Raw genomic sequence first — 22,357 nt, 5'->3', positions numbered from 1 at the left:
TTAATAAATTAATTATTATATATAATTTTTATAATTATATTGTTATTTTAATTTTATTAATATATTTAATTTAATCATAATTATTTATTATATATTTAATATTATTTTAATTTATTTATTTTATTATTTTAATTATTATTTTATTATTTTAATTTATATAATTTTATATTATTTAAATATTTATTATTTAATTTGTTATATATTATTTAATTTTATTTATTATTATATATAATTTAATTATAATTAATTAAATATTAAAATTAAATTATATTAATATTATTATGTTTAATTTTATTTAATTGAAATAATTATATATTTATTTATTATTATTATTTTTAATTTAATTATAATTATTTAATTTAATATTATATTATATTTAATTTAATTTAATTATAATTAAATAATTTAATATTATATTTAATTGAAGTATAATTATTTATTACTTTATTTATTTATTTATTTATTATTTTTATTATATTTAATTTAATTATAATTAAATATTAAAATTAAATTATATTATATTATATTAATATTATATTAATATTATATTTAATTTTATTTAATTTAATTATTTATATAATATTTATTTATTTTATTAATTAATATTAAATTTTTATATTATTTTACTTACTGTTTTAAAAATATATAAAGAATTACATTTAATTTTAATTATTTATAAAATGTGTAATATAATATGATTCTTATATATTATATATATATTATTACAACATATTTATTTCTTATAAATTAAAATAAATATATAATATTTATAAAATTCTTTTAATGTATTTCCATATATAATTGTATATTTTATGTATTCTTTGAACATATATATTTATAATCTTTATAATAGCACTAATGTATATTTTTAAGTATTTATTTCAGAATAAAAAAAAACTTAATATAATAGTATTATATATATTTAAAATTTAATTTTAATATATTACTAAATAGTAATCATTTTTATAAGAACTTTATATACTGCATTTTTTTTTACATTAATGTATTTTTTGTGAAATAATAAGGTTTTATATATTAAAAGAAAATTCGTTTTCTTTTCTTGTTATTTAACAAAATAATAAGTATCTTTCATATTAATTCATTAGAAATATATTATTCTTTTTTTTTTTTTGTCTAAAAGAATTAATATTGATTATGCAACTGACCTCTGTAAAAATATTTTTCCCTATTAATTAAAGTTTCCTTTTATGAATATATATAAATTATAGATATATATACATATATGTAATAAATATATATTATGATGTATTTTTTTTTTTTTTTTTTGTATTATATAAATGATTTATATAATTTATTGATTAGTAGAATAGAAACTTTTCATATCATAAATGCTAAGTGTTCTTTTTAGGAATTTCATATGATCAATATAATATTTCAATTTTTAGCTTTTTTTTTTTTAGTATATCCAGTATAATACATATTAATTAAACATGAACATTATGAAATATATAAATATGTTTTAATTAACATAGCATTAACAATATATACAATATTCATATATTTTTTATAATATGATTTCCTGTGAAGTAAACGGTTCTGTTGGAAAATTTATATATAACCTGAAGTACAAAAAAAATTGTGTTTTCAGACATAAAGAAATATGTTTCATATACACTATAAGAAGGAACGATTTATTTAAATAAATATTTTATTTTTAATTTTATTTCTTTTGATTGGATAATATAATAGAGAAAAATTATACATTAACATAACGTATTTAAAAAACAAGAAAAAAAAAGTTATCGTTGTTTTTAAATTATAGAAAATAATTCTATAATTATGTGCATTATTTTTTTCTATCTTATATCTTATGTGAAAAGAAGATTACATAAAGAAATTAATGTGAACTTTGAAAAATGTAATTTTGAAACTTATATATTATTTTATTATTTTGTATAGAATGTGAAAAAAAATATTTTCATGGTATTCGTAAATTATGTAATTTAAACCATTTTTAGAAATTTTCTTATTATATATCTTTAAGATAATCATTAGAAAAAAAGAAAACATAATGATCAAAAATTAAGAAAAATATGTTAATGAAAATATACTACCTATATAATAAAAAATATATTGTTTCTAAGTATAAAGTGTGGTGTTTTTGAAAACATAATAAGACAATCTTATTTATATAAAATTTACATCATGTTTTATTATATATGATATAAATAAAAAAGTTAAACTTATGAATAATAAATTTTAATAAATATTTTTATAAAAATTATTATTTTACGTATCTATTCATGTTATGTATCATAGTTTTTTTGTGTATTCTATAAAAATAAAATATTTCAAATGATGTTATATTAGTATATATATGAATCTTTCATCTATATTTATTCAATAAATATAACAAATTAAATGATATATATAATAAATAAAAATAAAATACATGTTCCATTATACATTTCATGTTATTTTATTGAAATATATATATATATATATATATATACATATGCCAGTTAAAAAATTGAAAGACAATATTTTTTGTTTTTAATAACAGATAAGTTCAAAAATATATGATTGTAAGCCTCATTTATTTTTAAAAATAATATATAGAATCGTATGTAATCTTTAATGAAATATGTTTATTTTTACAAAATTGAAAAAAGTGAATAAAAAACTACTTAGAATATAGCATGTATATATTTATTTATCAATTTTTTTCTTTGTATGTCGTTTAATAATATAATACTTTTAAAATATTAAAAATAACACAACTGATTATACACTTAGAGCACACACAATGAATTAGTCATAAAAAAAAAAAAAAAAGAATAATATAAAATATTTTTCGAATTTTAGAAAATACGAAGTTGTACCTTTTGTTTACATTTAATTATCAAATGTTATATTAAAATATTAAAAAGATATCTTTATAATTGATGTAGAGGAGGCCCAGAAAATCATGAACATTATTTGATTCTAAAAGGTGTTAATAATTATATATTATTATTTAAAACTAAATAAAATAAAATATAATATAATATAATATAATATTATGTTAAATATCCTTAAAACTCCTAATTAAAAATAAAAATAATTATTCTTATATAGACTTATTCAGTTATAATTATATAAGGATGAACAAAAAAAAATTTTTTTTTTCTGTCTTATTTATGTCATTAGCACGGGTTGTGTATAAATTTTTTTTTGTTAAATTGTATATATTTAGATTTCATAATAAATTAAAAAATATTTAATTATAAGAAGTATTATTTTAACTTTATATTATAGAATTTAAAATATATAACTTATTAAAAAAATATATATATTACCATATATATTTAAATGTCATAGGATAAAACATATTTATAAACAGTGTTTGTTACAGGATTTCACATTTACCTTTTTTTTTTTTTTTTTAAATAATTGAATAATAAAAAATATCATAGTAACTTAAAATAATAAATTTATATAGATTCGATGAAATATATAATCTTATTAACATAATTAAAATATTTTGTATTTCTAGGACAATATACTTCTATTAAAAAATATAATTTATAAAAACATTTGAAAATACATTATTTTCACAATTTTATTATAAAATATGTAACACTGATTCTAATGGAAAAACTTAAACTTTATATTTTTAATTTATTAATAAAATTTTCTAAACCTTGTCAATAAAAAGATATATATATATATACATCTATTTATATGTAATATATACATATGTGTAATTTTAACTAATCATATTTAAAAGAATAACTTATAAATAATCTTTTTATATGTCATCTACATTTTTACTTCTAATTTTTATAATAATAATACCATGAAAAATAATACGTAGTATCGTATTTTAATAGTAATATAAAAAAATTTGTAATTGCAAAAAATTTAAAAACAATATAATAATAAAAAAAAAATAAAAACACAAAATTGAATGAAATTTTACTTATTTCATATGAATACAATTATATGGTTATAGGTGTGGAATTATTATTTTTATATTATGTGTCTTTGGACAAAATTTTTGACAATAATTGTGCTTTCAGTTATATTTTTGTTTATAATAAAATTTTATATAATCTATTATTCATATTATGATTCTATATATTGTTATTCAATATAATATAAATTATAAAACGTTACTATTCTCAAACATTAAATAATAATTATATTTATTAAAGAAAACAAAAAAATTTATAATAAATGTGAACTCCACATCATTTCATTTAAATTTTTATCTTCAAGGGTTCGTTTGTTGTTTTAAAATTGGAAATTTTGACTTATAGAATAATGCAAATTTTCTTTTTTTTTAAATTATGAAAAATGCTACATAATTATAACCACCTATATATTATTGTAAGTTTATAATACCATATATATTATGTACAAGGAAAAACATAAGAATTACTTAAAAAAGTACACAAAAAAATTATTTAAAATAAATGAAAAAAATGTACATATATTAGATATATACATTTTTTTTTATTTTAATTTTTCGAAATTCAAATGAATAGATAAAAAAACATTTTCTTATAATGTCATAATTTTTTAAAAAAATATAATAAAAATATATATAGTTTTATATATATATATATATATAGAAAAGCATAATTATATTTTTTTTAAATAAATTTTATATATAAATTTAAAAATAATACTATGTACATAAAAAATATATTATTATATATATATGAATATAATAATACATATGTTCATTATATTATAATAGTATAGTATATATTTTATTTTTGCGTTAAGCTTATAAAATATAGTAATACATAATAATATAATATATATATATTTTTATAATATATATATAATTATGTAATCACATATTTTCAGGAACAAATTCTATTATTATTACTTATTTATTATATTTTCATTTTTTCCATTATATTTTAAAATAAGCAAAATAATGAAAAAAAATTATAATAATATTATTATTATAATTTTTTTTTTTTTTTTTTTATTATATATATATATATATATATATATATATTTATTTATTTATTTAACATAAATTAATTTTAAAAATTCTTAAAAAAAAAAAAAAAAAATACAATATTTTTTTTAATTCTTTTTATCGCGAATTTTAAGAGAGATACTTTTTTATTATAAATATATATTATATATATATATGTGGATATAAAATATTATATCCTAATAAATAGATCTTAATATTTAATGAAAAGAAAAATAAGAATTTATGGAACTATTTGATAGAGGAAGTTCAAGAAATTTATTTGTTGGTAGTTGCAATGAAAAGGATGATATAATAAAAAATTTATTTGTGTCAACCATAACACAAAGCATTAAGGATATTGATGAAAAACATTATAATTTGCTTGGAATATTAAATAAATACGAGAATGAAATAAACTCATGTATTAATATGAGTAATTATTATATAAATGATGCTTATTCATCTAAAATAAAGTCAGGAAAAGTAAGACGTAAATTAAGAATTCATATATATACAATTTATAAAGATGGACAAAGAGAAGTGAGTTTTCCTTCAGATATAAAACTTGAAGATTCTCATAAAATTTATAATTATGTTAGTCCATCAACATTTACTTTTAATATTCATGGTTATGTTTTAAATTTAGATGAGAATGATAAAGATTTATTTGAAAAAGAATGTTTATCACGTTCCAAAAAAATTCAAAATGAATTGAATTCCGATAATTCCATAAAAGAAAATGGAATGAATTCAAAAGAAATGGATAGTCAAAATTCATATAGTGATGTTGATAATATATCTGAAATAAGTGAACAAGAAATTGATTATTATAGTACTAGTGCTATGAAATTTACTTCTTTTTTTTCAACCATAATAGTAATGAGGGATACTGAAACAATTATTTATGATAAAAAAAATAAAAACTATTATGATTGTGATAAGTTGACATTTACGCGTATAGTAAATGAAAATACAAAAGAAACAATGAAAATATTTCTATTTTTAGATCAAAAAATCCCTTTTTTTGAACTATCTCCTGAATTAAAGGATTTTATGAAATCTTCAGAAGAAACTTTACCTGAAATAATAAGATGTATTTATGAATATAGTTTAGAAAATAATTTAATTGACTCAAGTATTATGAAAACAGATGAAGTTTTAAAAGGTATATTAGAGGTAGATGAATATGAATTTTCTGAATTACCTAAACTTTTGAAAAAACATATTTTCATTCAGAAACCAATAGTATTAGAGCATGTTATTGATTTAGAAAATTCTGAACAATCGGAAAGTATTTATGATATTGTTATTGATACATTTGAACCATATGTATCATTTAAAAATGGTGAATATAAAAAATTTTTACTTGATTCGAACAAATATAATAAGTTATTAGAACTTTTAAAAATTAATGAAAAGGAATATTTAATGAATAATAAATTAGATGAAATAAGTTCCAATCATGAAGATAAAATTATGCAAAAAGAAATGCAAGTGTATAATAATAGTGATGATCATAAAAATTCAAATGAAAATGAAATACTAAGTGAAATTCATGAGACTGATAAAGATATAATGCAGGAGAAAAACATGGATGATAATTCGGAAGATAAATCATTAAGTAATATAAATGAACCAAATATTTTAACAGGTGTTGAAAATGATAATGAAGTCACTGATAAAAATATAACAAAACAAGTAGAAGAACAAAAAAATAATGATATTATAATGGATAATAATACTAATTCAGATGCAAAAAAAGAAACAAAAGGTATTGACGAAAAAAATTTAAATAAAGAGTATCCAAGTTACAAGGATTTTTTGTTAGAACAAAATAATGACAACATATCGTCTATGGGTATGTCAACATTTGAATTGATAAATGGATTACAAAATAAAATAAATGAATTAGATGAAAAAATTATAAAAACATTAAATAAAATTAAGCATAAAAATGGTTTAAGATTACATTATAAAAATTTTTGTGAAAATCCATGTAAATTTATTGATCATTTTATGAACAGTAAATTTTCTGAAAATGTGGAAAACTTAAATGATAGTTCATATATTTATGAACAGGCAGCTAATATTAATGATGATAATTATTATAAGTTACCGTGGGTTCATAGAGGTATATCAAAATATTTATTAATTAAAAATAAAAATTTTGATGATATTCTTAAAAATGTATTAAATTCAATGAATTTAGAATGTAAAAGAAAAGAAAATCCAAATATATATGAAAATATAAATAACTCGCAAGGAATAATGTTAAATAAAACAAATGACAAGCGTTTGAAAACATTAAAAAATGATTATACACAACAAAATGTATTAAAAAACAATTCATGTGAACCTATATCTAATAAGCATATGAATTATCCTCAATTAGTTGTTAATAATAATAGTATTAATACATTTCAAAATTTTGGTAACAATATGAATTATATAAATAATGACATGCAAAACCCATATATGATAAATATGGATGTACCAAATAATGTTATGCAATATAATGGCCAAGATAATTATAATAATTTATATAATCAACAGGTTACATATTCCCCCCAGTATATGATGAACTCTACCCCTTATTATAATGAAACCATGTCTTCACAAAATAATATGAATCAAATGTATAATATGACAGCACCTATGGAACAATATCCTAATGGAAATTTTTATAATTTTAACAACAACAATAATAATAATAATAATAATAATAATAATTTTTAAGTGTAAATATATAAGACACAAAAATGCTATTACCTTATATTTTTAAGGTATGTTAACATTTTAATAAAACGTATAGGCATTGAAGAGAAAAAAAATAAAAATATAAAAATAAATAAATAATATATATATATTATATATATATATATATATATATATATATATATGTGTATATTTTATTTTAGTGTACAAATTTCATTTTTCATTTCTAATTTTTAAAGTAATTTTTTTTAATTTTTTAATTTTATTTGATTTTCATATTTATTTGAATTTAAAAAAAAAAAAAAAAAATATATATATTTTTTTTTTAGTTATAACTATTTATTTTTTTCTTTTATTATTTATAAAAAAAAAAATAAAATAATAAATTAATATATTATAATATAGAATAAAAGAAAAAAAAAGGTAACATTTGGATGTCACATAATATATAGTTTAATTTCATTTTATTTTTAATGCTTATTTGGTTGCGGGTATTAATACATCCGTAAACATATATCTTGAAGGTCTTAATAATGATCCTTTATTATCTCTTCTATCAATATAATCTCCCCAATTTCCTGATAAGTTATTGTATGTAAAATTTAAAGCAAATGATCTAAAAGGTTTTTCTGAAGCAGGAATTGCAAATGTTTTCGTATCAGGGTTGTTTTCTCCATAAGGTATCATATTATATCTCCATATGTATTTTGGTTTGAAACTAACTATTGGTTCATCATCTTTTATGGTTAAAAACTTGCATAACTGATTAAAGCTATTTTTCTGTGTAGCATCTTTTAATGCCATTTCCCTATAAAAATTATAAAAAGAAAAAAATATAATAAGATGATAATAAAGATAAAACAACAAAAAAAAAAAAAAATAAATAATAATAATAATTAAAAAAGGTACACAATAATATATTGAGTTTATATATAAACATAAATATATTTATAAACATTTCATTTAAAATATATAAAATTACCATAAATTTGTTAATCTTTCATGATCTTGACTGTAATCATCGATATTTTTATTTTGTAGTTCACTTTGTGTATCAAAAAAATTATTTTCTTTCATATCATCTACTACTCCTAATTCTAACATATTTGTCACATCTATTATATTTTGATAAATATTATTGTGATAACATGTTATAGCAGATGTTGTTCCAAAAAAGGCCATCAGAGCTACTAACTGATAACGAATATCAGGGTTATGTTTTAATATAAAATGTTTTATTGGATTAAAAAAAAATGTTGCACAATTTTTAAGCGTTCTATAAATGTTTTCAATGATATAATCAATATAATATTTATATGATCTTAAATGTAATATAAAGTTATTATATCTAAAATTTTCTCCATAGTATGAATTATCATAAGTAAAAATATTATATTTTTCTTTATCCTTAACAACCCATTTTGGATGTTGCTTTCCACCACTAAATCTAATTTTACTTTTTAAAAAAAGTCTCACATTATTTAATCGAAACTAAAAAAGAAAGTAGAAAAAAATAAAATGAAGATTATATTATAAAAGGGTAATGCACACATATTGTACATATACATTATAAATATTTACTAATTAATGATATTTTCCTTATTTTTAAAATATAAAATATATATGTTATTTATTTATAATTTTAATATAATCCTATTTGTATTACCATATTTGTATAAAAGTTAAATCAACATTATATTAGGTATTATTATTATGCTCTAATAGTTCTTATATTTTTCAAAAAAAAAAAAAAAAATATATATTATATATATATATATATATATATATATATATATAACAATGTATGCTTTAATTTATTTTATTCTTTTTATATAGAATGTATTCCACGTAAAAAAAAAAGAAAAAGAAAATGATAAATACAGAAATAAAAAATAATGTAGTATGAAAAGTTCAAAATAAAGAAAATTTGACAAAAACATAAATTTATATATTAATATTTGTTCTCATTTTGTATGCATATATATAATACAAGGCAAAAAAAAAAAAAAACTTAAGAATTCCAATTTTGTTTCTTTACAAGGGCTTATTATAAAAATATTTCCTTTTATATTTTAAAATAAGCTTATTTATATATATATTTGTTTTTTTTATAAATAATAAAAAAAAAAAAAAAAAAAAAAAAAAATTATTTAATTTCAATATAATAATTAAATGCATATATAATATTATTATTATTTTTGTTTTCCATTCAAAAATGTGTAATAATTTTTGGAAAAAGAAGAATATCATATTTTTATTAGGAAATATATGTTGTGCATTTAATATTATACATACATATATATATATATATATATATATAATATTAAAAAAAAGAAAATGAAAACTTCAGTATAAATATATAAAGAATACCTGAAATAATATTTTTCCTTTTTAAAAATGGTTAAGGTTTTTCAAATTAATTTTTTTATAGAACAAATGAAAATTATATTAATATATATATGAAATATTAAGATTTTTTACAGAATATATATGCTATTAATAAGAATTAAAAAAAAAAAGAAAACTTTATTACAAATGGACAAACATTTTGAAGGATATTATATAATTTGATTTATTATATACATAAAATATATATGTATATATAATATATTTTTATATACCGTGTTACATTTATATACCAATAAAGGAGAAAGAATATATATATATAGTTATTTTATATATTATGAATTAAATTAATATAACAGTGAAGTAATGAAAAGGTTAAGGTGTATAAAAATAAATGAATAAATATATATATATATATATATTATATACATATTGTACTTATAAAGATTAATTTTTCAAATAATTAAATCAAATAATAAAAAGGTAGTATATATATATAAACATATTTTTAAAGAAAAAATAAATATTTTTTAATTAAAACAAGAATTATAATTCGCTTAATTTTTCTTTTGTGATTCAAATTTTATTATAAACATATTGACGTTAAAAATTAAGATGTAGGTAAATTTAAAAATTAAGACTTGTAAGTTTTCATTTTTCATTAATATAATTTTCTTCTTCCATTTGTTGAGTATCTTCATCAAGTTCCAGGTCGTAGTTGTCTTTACGTTTGGATTCTTTTATCATTTTTCTTTTTTTAGCATTTTCCCTATATATATAAAAAATAAAATAAATAAATACATACATATATATATATATATATATATGTACATTTTTTAAATGTCATAATTATCTTATTACACATTAATACTAATACTATTGTTTCATTTTTATTTTTATTTTTCTTACATTTCAATTTCTTTCCATCTTTTCATCAATAAAAGGTATTCATATTCAAGCCTTTTTCTATAAAGGACAGCTAGTTCTTTACTTTTTTCAAATCCATAAATACTTACACGAAAATAACAATCACATTTAACAAAAAAATTATGCTGATAATTTCTTTTACAAAAATAAACTCGCCATGCTCCACTGGCATGCCACCTTACCCCTTTAACATTACAACAGTATTTTTTCCAGTTGATATTTTTTAATTTTTTTAAGACATCTTCTCTATTTGAATAAATTGTTCTTCGAATGAATGAAGAGGATAATAATGATAAGGGTAAAGTGCCATTTTTTTCAACTTGCCTTTTATTATATTTATAATTTAATAAATAATTTTCGTATAATTCAACTTGTTTTTCATCGTCCATATTAATATTATTTATATTTACTTTTTCACTCAATCTTTCTTGTTCTACATATTTTGCATATTTTTCGGGGTCGAACTGTTCTTGGTGTGGTTGTATTAATTTTAGCATATATTCTATATAAATAAATATATAAATATATATATATTTTATATATATGGGTAACTTAAAAAATGAATATTATTTGTACTAAGTAAAATGGAGCATTCAAAATGCAAACACGTAAATAAATTCATATATATATTATTTTTTATATTATTTAAAAAAAAAAAATGTAAGTTCTTACTTCTTTTTTGAACCACTCTTTTTACTCCAAAGTTCCTTTTATTATTGAAGAATATTAAACCATAGTTTTTAGGTTGAAGTTTACATGATACAAAGTTCAAAAAGTGTATGTTAAATATTTTTATATAATTACTATAACTAATATTTCTATAAGTAATTTTATGGAAATAATTATCATTTATTAAGAAAGTTCTAATCATTTTATTAAAAGAAAAATGAAATATTCCATTAAATTATTATTATATCATCATTTACACTTATTTATAAATAGAAAAGAATTTACATAAAACACTTTTTTCAATTAATATCTTCATAATTCATTTTGTTTCTCTTACTATAGTGTATATATTTTATTACCCTCTATTTATATATAAATATAAATAAATAAATATATATATATATATATATGTTTTTTATTTTTTTATAAATATGTATAAATGAATAATTATATATATATATATATTTTTTTTTGGTAAATATATTGGAAAAAAAAAAAAAAAAAAAATAACACACAAAAAAATTTATCTAATAGTTACATATATACACATATATTATATATATTAATACATATAACTTGCTTTTATTTTCTGTGTATTGATAACTGATAATATTATTTTATATTTTTAGATATTATGCAAAATTTGTCAAGACGTTTTGTATAAGAATTTAAAAATCATGTAAATTTTTTCAACCTTGAATAATTAAAAAGAGAATATAAATATTATATATATATATATATATATATATATATATCATTTCACCTTGTTAATATGTATGAGGGGAAAATATTTATTGGACATGATTTATTTACAATTTTTTTTAAAATCATTTTGATTATAATTTTATTTATAATTTTTCTAAATATTCCACCCCAATAATAATAATAATAATAATAATAATAAAATATATATGTATTATTAATTATCCACATTTATCAAATGTTTAAATGATATATGATCTTTGTCAACTTTATTTTTTTTTAATATTGTTAATTTTTTAGTTTTTGTTAATTCCATTTTTTTTTTTTTTTTTTTTTTTTGCCTAAACTATATTTTTAAAGAATGATATAAAAATTATTTTCAAAGTCTTAATACACATTAAAATAAAAAAAAAAAAAAAAGTCAGAAAATTATATTAAAATATTTATGAAAATATAAAAAAAATATATAATTTAATATACTCTTAAAAAAGTATGGTAAGAAGAAATGCATTTTATTTACCAGCTTTATTTTTAGGTGGAGCGTCTTTAAGCCATTTTTATGCATCGAAAGAATTAGATGAAATAGAAAAAGAAGTGAAAAAATCCATCTGGGGATTTTCAACTGGTGTAGTAATAGGGTTAGTAATTGGAATATGTATAGGAACAAATTATTATTACATTTTCAATAAAATATTTTCATTATTTGATTATTTTATGAAAGATCCGGAAGAAGAAAAAGATGAATAACATCAAACATATATTCACAGTATAAAGAATATATTATCTAATAACCATATAAAGACAATAATATACCAGAAGAATTTTTATTTTACAATAAATGTGTATGTGGTCATATATACCAAATAATCTGAAGCAAAAGGAAATATTAAAACATATATATATATATATGTATATTTATTTAAGTCAATTTCCATATTTTAATAGTTTGTTTATGAATATTTAAATTGTTAATGTTTTTAATTCGTAAATTTTTAAGATATTGTTTTCCGTTCTTAAAAATAATTCATTTCATTTTACTATTTGTTACCCATTATACTTTTTTTTTTTTTTTTTTTACTTCTTTTTTTTTTTTTTTTAATTTGACTTCTTATCATATATTATTATCATTTTTTTCAATGTTACATATTTAATAATATAAAAAAAATAAAACATAATATACCCTTATTATTAAAATTAAATTATTAAATGAACAATTCTTGTCCATTTGTAGAAACAATATGTGGAATTATGTAAAAAGGAAGAGAAAAATATGGCTACTAATATTAATACAACTTGTAATTTGTAAGGTTTAAATTTTTGATTGAATATATGACAAATAAATAAAAAAAAAAGGAATATACGAATAAATTAATCATATGTATTATAAGCATTTGGAAAATATGTTTAAATTATGGAATTTTTTTTTTTTCTTGAATAGTTCTTTGAAGATAAAGCCTATGTATTCAAAAATAAAAAAAATGGCAATGAAGTAAAAAAAACAAAATAAAAATAAAAAAAAAATGAATACATATATATATATATATATATATTTATATATGATTTATTTATATAAATAAATTAAAATACATTTTAAGTTTTTCTCTTTTTTTGTTCTTCTCATTAAATAAACCATTACACATTTTTATGTTTTGATAATATATATGTACGTATCCATTTATTAATATTTTTTTATTTTTTAAATGTATTTTGTATGGAATTATTCCATTATACAAAAAAAAAAAAAAAAAATTAAAATATATTACACATATAATATAATGTATGTTTAAAAAAGTTTCATTCTTTTTTACATTTTAAGATATCCAAGTGTTGCATACAAAAATATTCATTTGCAATCATTATTATGCTCAGATTTATAATTATAATATTTTTATGTATTTATTTGGAATCCTTATTTAAAAAAAGGTATATTTTTTAAAAATACTTTTGGGAATATTAAATATATATTAAATACATAAATATTTACAATATACATATTATACAATATTTTATTCATTTTTGATTGCAACTTTTAATATTTGATAGTGAATTAGAATAACTCATTGTTCTTTTATTTTTATTATTATTTCATTCAATATATTTTTAGTCATATAAATAGTAAAAATGAATAAAGCAAAAATAAATTTAATGATACATGAAACAGATATATTGTCATCTATTTCAAAAACAAAAAAAAATAAAGAGGTTAAGCTTCATCTTTTTTATCTATCCTTAATATTTCTTTTCTTTATATTACTTATAACATTGTACATATATCTAATACCAGGTATGAACTGTTAAATAGACAGAAAAAATAAAACAATATAATATATATATATATATATATATATATATATATGTATTATGCGAAGTGTCATATATATCTAATTTAAATATAATAATATATATAATTTTTAATTTAAATGTACAGGTTTAAATATTGAAGGGAAAAAGAAACTAAAAATATTAATTCCTAAAAGCTTTAAAGATTTAATAAATTTCAATAAAAGAGAAAAAATAAAAATTCTATATGATTCTTTAGTATCATATAAAAATGAGCATGGAATGGTTTTATTAATACTATTATCATTACTTTATATATTCTATCAATCTTTTCCAATTTTCTTATGGTGGATGACTGGAACAGCTAGTATTATAACTATATTAATAGGAGCTTTTTATAATTATGCCTTTTCTATTTTATATTGTTCTATATTATCAACCATATCACCACTGATTGCATATGCAATCATTGTGTATTATGGAAAAACAGTCATAGAACATTTTTTTAAGAAATCTCTTATACAATTTCAAGAAAAAATCAAAAAAAGAGTCAAAAATAAATTGGACTTATTTTTTTATATAGCTATTTTAAGATTAACTCCAATTTTTCCAAATTCTTTAATTAATATACTAGGAGCAACATTATCACTTCCTATAATTCCATTTGTATTGGCAACGTATATTGGACTTTTACCAAATACTATTATATTAGGTACATTAATAATTACACACATACATATATATATATATATATATATATATATATATATATAAGTATATTATTATTATCTTTATATATATGTATATATTATACCTTTTAGTTTCCATAGGACAAGCCTTAAACAGATTATCTTCAGTAAATATGAAGCATCAATTTTATGTACCCATAACATTTATAATATTGTTGTTACTTTTTCAAAAAATAGTAAGTAGTAAATATAAAGAGATAAGTCTTTAGATAAACTAGTACCCAATTTTTCAATCACCCTTAAAAAAAAAAAAAAAGAAGATATATATATATATATATATATTTATTTATTTGTGACATTATTTTTATGTATTAATTTTCATCAAATGCAATATTTGATAATTTCTATCTCTTTTGTTTATTCATCATTCACTTTGTTGTTAAATAATTTTATTTTATCATTTTAAATTTCACATAATTTTCTCATTTACACACATTTACATTTTGTTAAAATATATCTTCTTCTTTTTCATGTTGTATTTTTTTTATTTCTTATATTTTTTAATGTAATAAATTAAATATTAATTTCTTGTTTTATCTTGTTCAATTATATGTTTGAATGTATGTGTTTAATTTATGAATAATTTAATAATATATCCTTAAACACATATGTATATATCTATATATATTAGATATAGATATATTTATTTATTTATTATTTCATTTTTTTTTTTTTTTTTTTTTTGTTGTTATTTAAAACACAAACTTATCATCTTAACTTTTAATAATATCCTCTTATAAAAAAATAAATAACTTAAATATATAAATATATATATATATATATATATATTTATATAAAATCATTATGTGTTTTTTTTATATTAAGATAAAGAAAAAAAAAAAAAGATAATACACAAATTTTGCAAAAAAAATGCATGGAACATAGGCTAATTATATATTTATTTATATCTGTAGGAAAAAAATATAGTAAATAGTGGAATATCAAAAAAGATATAATATATACTGAAAAAGGTTAGCTATCGATTAGGTGGAGAAACATATATTAAGGAATTATGAAATAAATATTACAAGGATAATATATAAAAGACGTACAAAGAAATGGAAATTGAATCATGCAACTTAGATGATTCATCATATATAGGTCCTTATTATTTACGTTAATTTGAAGAATGGATGGACAATTTTTTTTTTTTTTTTTTTTCTTTTATTATGATATAACATATATTAATAAATTGTCTAATCATTTTATCCTTTTCACCTTTTTCTTTTTATTTTCAAAACCATTTTTAATAGAATAAATAAATATATGTTATATATTTTTTATGAACAATTTTTTGGTGTCCTATATGTGTTTAATCATAAGCATTGATCTTAGTGAATTTTCTTATAAACAATTTTATTAAAATTTAAAAGTTTATTGTTATTTTTTTTCATTTAATTTGATAAATTATGTCTATTGCACTTAAAAAATAAAAAATATATATATAATCTAAATTGTTTCTTTGAATATATATATTTTTTCAATTTTATTTTCCTTATATTCTCTTTGTTCTGTTTATATATATTTAATTAAATATATTGTGGAAATTATAAAAATATATAATTTATTATATATAAATACTTATATATATTTAATAATATTACAAAGGCAAATTAAAATTAACTAAAAAGAAGGAACTATAAGTATATAATTTTTTTTTTACTTATATATATAAATAATATATAATAAAAATTACACTGTTTAAGCAAGATTAATTTTATTATTATATTTTGTGTGAATTTAGAAAAAAAAAAAAAAAAAGCTATAAATTATTAAATATACATATATATATATATAATAAATATAAAGTTTATTAATAGTTATTTAGTAAAATTTTTTTTTTTTTTTTTTTTTTTTTAATTATTTTATAGAAAATGTAAATGTTTTTATTTTATATATATAATAATATATTATTATAAATTGAAAATGTAGTAATAATATTATACGTATATAATAAATATATACATACATAAATATATAATATTATTTAATATTCATTTACAATGAAATATTTATAATTTTTTTTTTTTTTTATTTTTAAATATAATTCAATACTTATAGATGATAAATTGTAATTATTCAGATCTCTCATAAATATTAAATACATTTACATAATACATTCATTAATATTATGTATAAATAATATTATATACATTTTATATATATATATATATATGTTTATATTCCAAAATTGAGAAGAAAAAAGAAATAAAGATTATATATATATATATATATATATATAATATTGTTTTTTTTATGATTAATCAAAAATATAATATATGATATACAAAATATAGAAATATGTAAGATATATATTTTTATATTTATTTGTTTAATCCTGTTAATTTTTTTTTTATTTTTTTTATATTTTGAGAGAAAAAGAATAATTAAAATAAAAACAATGGTAAAGTTTGAAACAAATATTTTATTTTTTTTGTAAGTAACATTTGAATAATTATAAAAACAAGGTGACAAATGAGAAATAAAATTTATGAATTATAAATATATAATTAATATATATATATATGTTTATAAGTAATAAACAAATTAGTATTAATAATAATATATATATATATATATATATATACATTTATATATATAATATTTTTTCAATTATTTATATATAATAATGACTGAGAATGAAAAAGAACAAAATTTCACTAAAAGCATTTTTAGTGACGACGAAAGTGATATTGACAAAGAAAATGTTAAAAATAAAAAAAGAAAAAACGATGATAATAAACAACATAATGAGGATAGTAATGATGATATAAGTGAATCTAATGTAAAAAAATTAGAAATATCAAGGAAAAGAAAAAAAATAAGTAATACAAAAATAAATATAAATACAAATAAGGAAGGGCAAGAAGATAATGAACATAACCATTTTGATGATAATGATGAGGAGGAGGAACATGAAGAAGAAGAAGAAGAAGCTGGTGAAGAAATTGAAGGACGTGAAGAAGAAGGTGATGGTGATGGTGATGGTGATGGTGATGGTGATGACGATGATGATGATGATGAAGATGATGAAGATGACGAGGAGGGCGAAGAAGAAGATTATGAAGATGAAAATTTATTATACGATAATAGTAGTTATAATAATAATAAAGATGTGAATGAAAGTGGATCAAAAAAAAGAAGAACAGGGAAAAATAAATATTTATCAACCTTTTTAGATACAGAAGCACAAGTTGGAGATGATGATGAAGAAGAAGAATATGAAAGTTCATACATTGATGAATTTGAAGAAGCTAAAAGATTAGAAAAGAAAAAATTATATGAACAAAAATTAAAAAGTGGAACAAATCATTTAGCACAAGCAATTAATAAATTATCTAAAAGATATGAAAATGAAAAAGAAGTTAAAGAAGATGATATATTAACAGAAGGAGAAACATTAACAGATGGTGAAATATTAGTAGATGATTATTCTGATGAAAGAAGAGAACGAATACAAACAATTGACAGTCCGAAAATGTGGTTAATAAAATTATTTAAAAATAATGTAGAAAGAAATTTAGCTATAGGAATTTATCATAAATATATGAAATTAAAAGATAATGATTTTAATATTAAAGGTATATATGTATCTGATAATTTAAAAGGTTATATATATATAGAAGCAGATAGTTTATATATGTTAAAAAAATTTTTATTAGGATTCAAATTTATTAATCTTAATGAAATATCTATTGTGCCAATACAAGAATTGACTTCTATATTTACTATGTGTCATTCAAAAATTAATATACCAAAAGTTAATGAATATGTTAGAATAAAAAGAGGATTATATTTAAATGATATTGGACAAATATATGAAATTCATGAAAAAGGTATATATGCTATTGTTCGATTAATACCACGAATTACATATGAACATTTTATGAATGCAAAAAAAAATAAATATTATAATCAGAAATCATCTTTAAATAAATTAACATCTATAATTGATAAAAATAATAAAAGTAATTCTTATTATTTTAATGATAAATTAGATATGAATAGAAGTTCTAATTTTTCAAAATATCCAAATGATGATATGTTATTAAATGGAGATATGACAAATGATTATATGTCAAATGATTATATGTCAAATGAATATGCATCAAATGGGTATGTATCAAATGGATATGCTTCCAATGAATATTTATCTTATGCTTATGCATCTAATGAAGAAATGGGAAATGATTATATGAATGACGATTATTTAATAAATGGAAATGATGAAGAAAGTTTAAAAAAAAAAAACAAACAAAAAAAAGCAAAAGATTATTTAGATGAAGCATTACAATTAAGAAAGAAAAAAAAAGAAAGACCATTTCAAAAATTATTTGATAGAGATGAAATTGAACGTATTGGTGGTGTTATTGAAACGGGTCCTTATCCAAGAACTATTAAATATCAAAATAATATTTTTGAAGAAAATGGTTATATATTAAAAAAAATGAATATTAAATATCTTATTACAGAAAATGCAAATATCACTTTAACCGAAATAAGAGAATTTAATAAAAATAATGGTGTGACAGGTGAAAAAGCTAGTTTAGGTATTACCAAATCTTTTATAAATAAAAATTCTCTACATTTATTTAAAAAAGATGAAAGAGTCAAAATTTTAAAAGGAGAATTATGTAATTTAATAGGTACCATAACTGCAGTTAATGATAATGTTTTAACTATAAATCCTGATAATTTAGCAAAACAATTTAAATTCTTACCTACTGATGTAACCAAATATTTTATTGAAGGAGATAATGTAACAGTTATTAATGGTTTACATAAAGGAAAAAGTGGCTTAATTTCACTTATAGATTATAAAGAAAATGTTGCACTCATATTTTCTCCAGCTTTAAATACTGAATTAAGATGTTCTATACAAGATTTATCTCTATCTATTAATAATAGTGAAGGTTTAGGAGGAGTGCATACTCTGAATGGATTTTCAGTAGGTGATTTAATTGAGTTAAATGATAGACAGATAGGTGTCATAACATATATTGATAAGAATAAACATATACGTGTATTAACAAATAATAATACAACATTACATACAACCATAAGTTCTATAACATCAAAACGTTCAGCTGTAGGACAAGTAGGAAGAGATGAAAATAATAATATACTTCAATCAAAAGATAATATACAAATAGTACGTGGGGCACATAGAAACAAAATAGCAGTAATTATGTATATATGGAAAAATAAAATTTTTGGTAAAATAAATAAAAAAATTGAAGATAATGGTTTTGTTGTTTTAGAATGTCAAAATTGTTCTTTAGTAGGAAATCCAATGGAAAAAAAAAAAATTATGACAAATAATAATTTGTTTAGAAGTAATACAAATTATATAAGAAGAAATAATAATTTCAATTCTTTTATTGGGAAAACAGTAAAAATATTAACAGGTGTATATAAAGGCTTATTAGCAGATGTTATAGATGCTGAAAGAGATGAATTTACATTATTATTAAAAATTAAACCTAAAACTGTAAGACAAAAAAGAATAGAATGTGCTATATCAGATTCATATAAAGATCAAAATGTACATGAAGAAAATGATGAAATCGAAATACAAAATAAAAATAAATTAAAACCATTACAAATGTTTCAATTGTCAGATCAAAAAAAAAATAAATTCAATGATTCTTTTTATAATCCAAGAGAAAAAAAAAGTTTTGATAAAATACCTCCTAAAAATTTTTCAATAGATAGTACAAATAATCATAGAAATTATTATAATTATGGAGATAAATGGAGTTATGCAAATAATAATAATAATAATAATATGAATGCAAATGTATATACATCTCCTTATAAGTATAATCATAATGATAGGCATAATCATCATGATAATAAATATAATCATCATGAGAATAGATATAACCATCATGATAATAAATATAATAATAATCATTATGAAGAGGATTATATTAAGAAAAAACATAGCACCAATAATTTTAGGGATTCAACATATAATTTAAAACACGAAGAGCATAAAAATTATGTAACCCCTATTGGTGAAGAAAATAAAAAGAATTATAATAAACACGAAACGAAAAAAGAATATAATAATAATATAATACCAAATAAAATAAATAACAATGATCAAAAAGAAGAAAGTCATATATGGTTACATATAGATATTATGGTAAAGGTCATAACACCAGGACCATTTTATAATGAAATAGGTAAAATTATTGATGTTATAAAAAAAAATGCATATACTATTTTAAAAATACAAACTGATAAAACAACATTTAATATAGTATCCGATGCAGTCGTTCCTTTAAAACCTCAGAAAAAAAATGATCATATTTTGATTTTTGATAAAGGAGAGGAAATTGAAGGAACAGTTCAAGATATTAAAATTAATGAGGTTCAGGCTAATACTACTTCTGGAATCTTTACATGTCATTTAAAAAATACTTTTTTATATAAAAATTATATACCATAAGTAGAACATAAAAATATTTTATAAAGTATTCTAAATGGCATAAAAGTGTTCACCCATATATATATATCATATATATATTTATCCCATTTTCCAAACAAGGAAAAGAAAAAAAGAAATGCATAAAAGGAACAAATATATTTAATGTATTATATATATATATATATATACATACATATTATATGTTAACATGAAATAAATTTCATGTGTTCCAAATATTAATACGTTTTTATTTTTATGTAGATATAACATTTATCTAGACGAATATTATATTATGACAAATACTATTTTTTTAAAATTAATATATATTTTTTTTTTTTTTGTGCTCAATATTAAGAAGGTTAATTTGATTATATACTTTTTTATTCGTCGAAAGGTGTGAAAATTTTTCCTGTTCATTTTTTTTTTTTTGAAAAATGAAACAAAAAATGTATTTTAAAAAAGAAAAATTTTATACATAATAAATGAATATATATATATATATATATATATATATATTTTATAATTAAAGAATGTTAATCCATCCTAGTTATGTTTCATAAATATTTATATATATATTTATATTAATATATTTCA

The 22,357-nt window shown here is 17.4% G+C and overlaps 6 protein-coding genes across 6 annotated transcripts; 4 read left to right on the top strand and 2 right to left on the bottom strand.

Annotated features, from left to right (window-relative positions):
* Nucleotides 1–5,182: 5,182 nt before the first annotated feature.
* Nucleotides 5,183–7,675, top strand: PADL01_0609600 (SWI/SNF-related matrix-associated actin-dependent regulator of chromatin; the record flags this gene model as incomplete). The annotated part of the gene is made up of 1 exon (XM_028680823.1): nucleotides 5,183–7,675. One exon carries the CDS (start codon nucleotides 5,183–5,185, stop codon nucleotides 7,673–7,675), a length of 2,493 nt encoding a protein of 830 aa, XP_028537262.1.
* A 456-nt stretch (nucleotides 7,676–8,131) lies between these two features.
* On the bottom strand, nucleotides 8,132–9,323 carry PADL01_0609500 (conserved Plasmodium protein, unknown function; the record flags this gene model as incomplete). Its single annotated transcript, XM_028680822.1, has 3 exons — nucleotides 8,132–8,462; nucleotides 8,637–9,145; nucleotides 9,321–9,323. The coding sequence occupies 3 exons, from the start codon at nucleotides 9,321–9,323 to the stop codon at nucleotides 8,132–8,134; spliced, it is 843 nt and encodes a 280-aa protein (XP_028537261.1).
* A 1,328-nt stretch (nucleotides 9,324–10,651) lies between these two features.
* On the bottom strand, nucleotides 10,652–11,798 carry PADL01_0609400 (transcription factor with AP2 domain(s), putative; the record flags this gene model as incomplete). The annotated part of the gene is made up of 3 exons (XM_028680821.1): nucleotides 10,652–10,769; nucleotides 10,910–11,429; nucleotides 11,600–11,798. The coding sequence occupies 3 exons, from the start codon at nucleotides 11,796–11,798 to the stop codon at nucleotides 10,652–10,654; spliced, it is 837 nt and encodes a 278-aa protein (XP_028537260.1).
* Nucleotides 11,799–12,790: 992 nt separating this feature from the next.
* PADL01_0609300 (succinate dehydrogenase subunit 3, putative) lies at nucleotides 12,791–13,045 on the top strand (the record flags this gene model as incomplete). Its single annotated transcript, XM_028680820.1, has 1 exon — nucleotides 12,791–13,045. One exon carries the CDS (start codon nucleotides 12,791–12,793, stop codon nucleotides 13,043–13,045), a length of 255 nt encoding a protein of 84 aa, XP_028537259.1.
* Nucleotides 13,046–14,419: 1,374 nt separating this feature from the next.
* On the top strand, nucleotides 14,420–15,536 carry PADL01_0609200 (SNARE associated Golgi protein, putative; the record flags this gene model as incomplete). The annotated part of the gene is made up of 3 exons (XM_028680819.1): nucleotides 14,420–14,582; nucleotides 14,727–15,290; nucleotides 15,400–15,536. The coding sequence occupies 3 exons, from the start codon at nucleotides 14,420–14,422 to the stop codon at nucleotides 15,534–15,536; spliced, it is 864 nt and encodes a 287-aa protein (XP_028537258.1).
* Nucleotides 15,537–17,956: 2,420 nt separating this feature from the next.
* Nucleotides 17,957–21,784, top strand: PADL01_0609100 (transcription elongation factor SPT5, putative; the record flags this gene model as incomplete). Its single annotated transcript, XM_028680818.1, has 1 exon — nucleotides 17,957–21,784. The coding sequence occupies one exon, from the start codon at nucleotides 17,957–17,959 to the stop codon at nucleotides 21,782–21,784; it is 3,828 nt and encodes a 1,275-aa protein (XP_028537257.1).
* Between the last annotated feature and the right edge of the window lie 573 nt (nucleotides 21,785–22,357).

The sequence above is a fragment of the Plasmodium sp. gorilla clade G2 genome (assembly GCF_900097015.1).
Source record: "Plasmodium sp. gorilla clade G2 genome assembly, chromosome: 6".
In the NCBI taxonomy this organism is placed as follows: Eukaryota; Apicomplexa; class Aconoidasida; order Haemosporida; family Plasmodiidae; genus Plasmodium; species Plasmodium adleri (nom. inval.).
The sequence above is the reverse complement of the archived record's forward strand: the minus strand, read 5'-3'. Positions and strand labels throughout refer to the sequence as shown.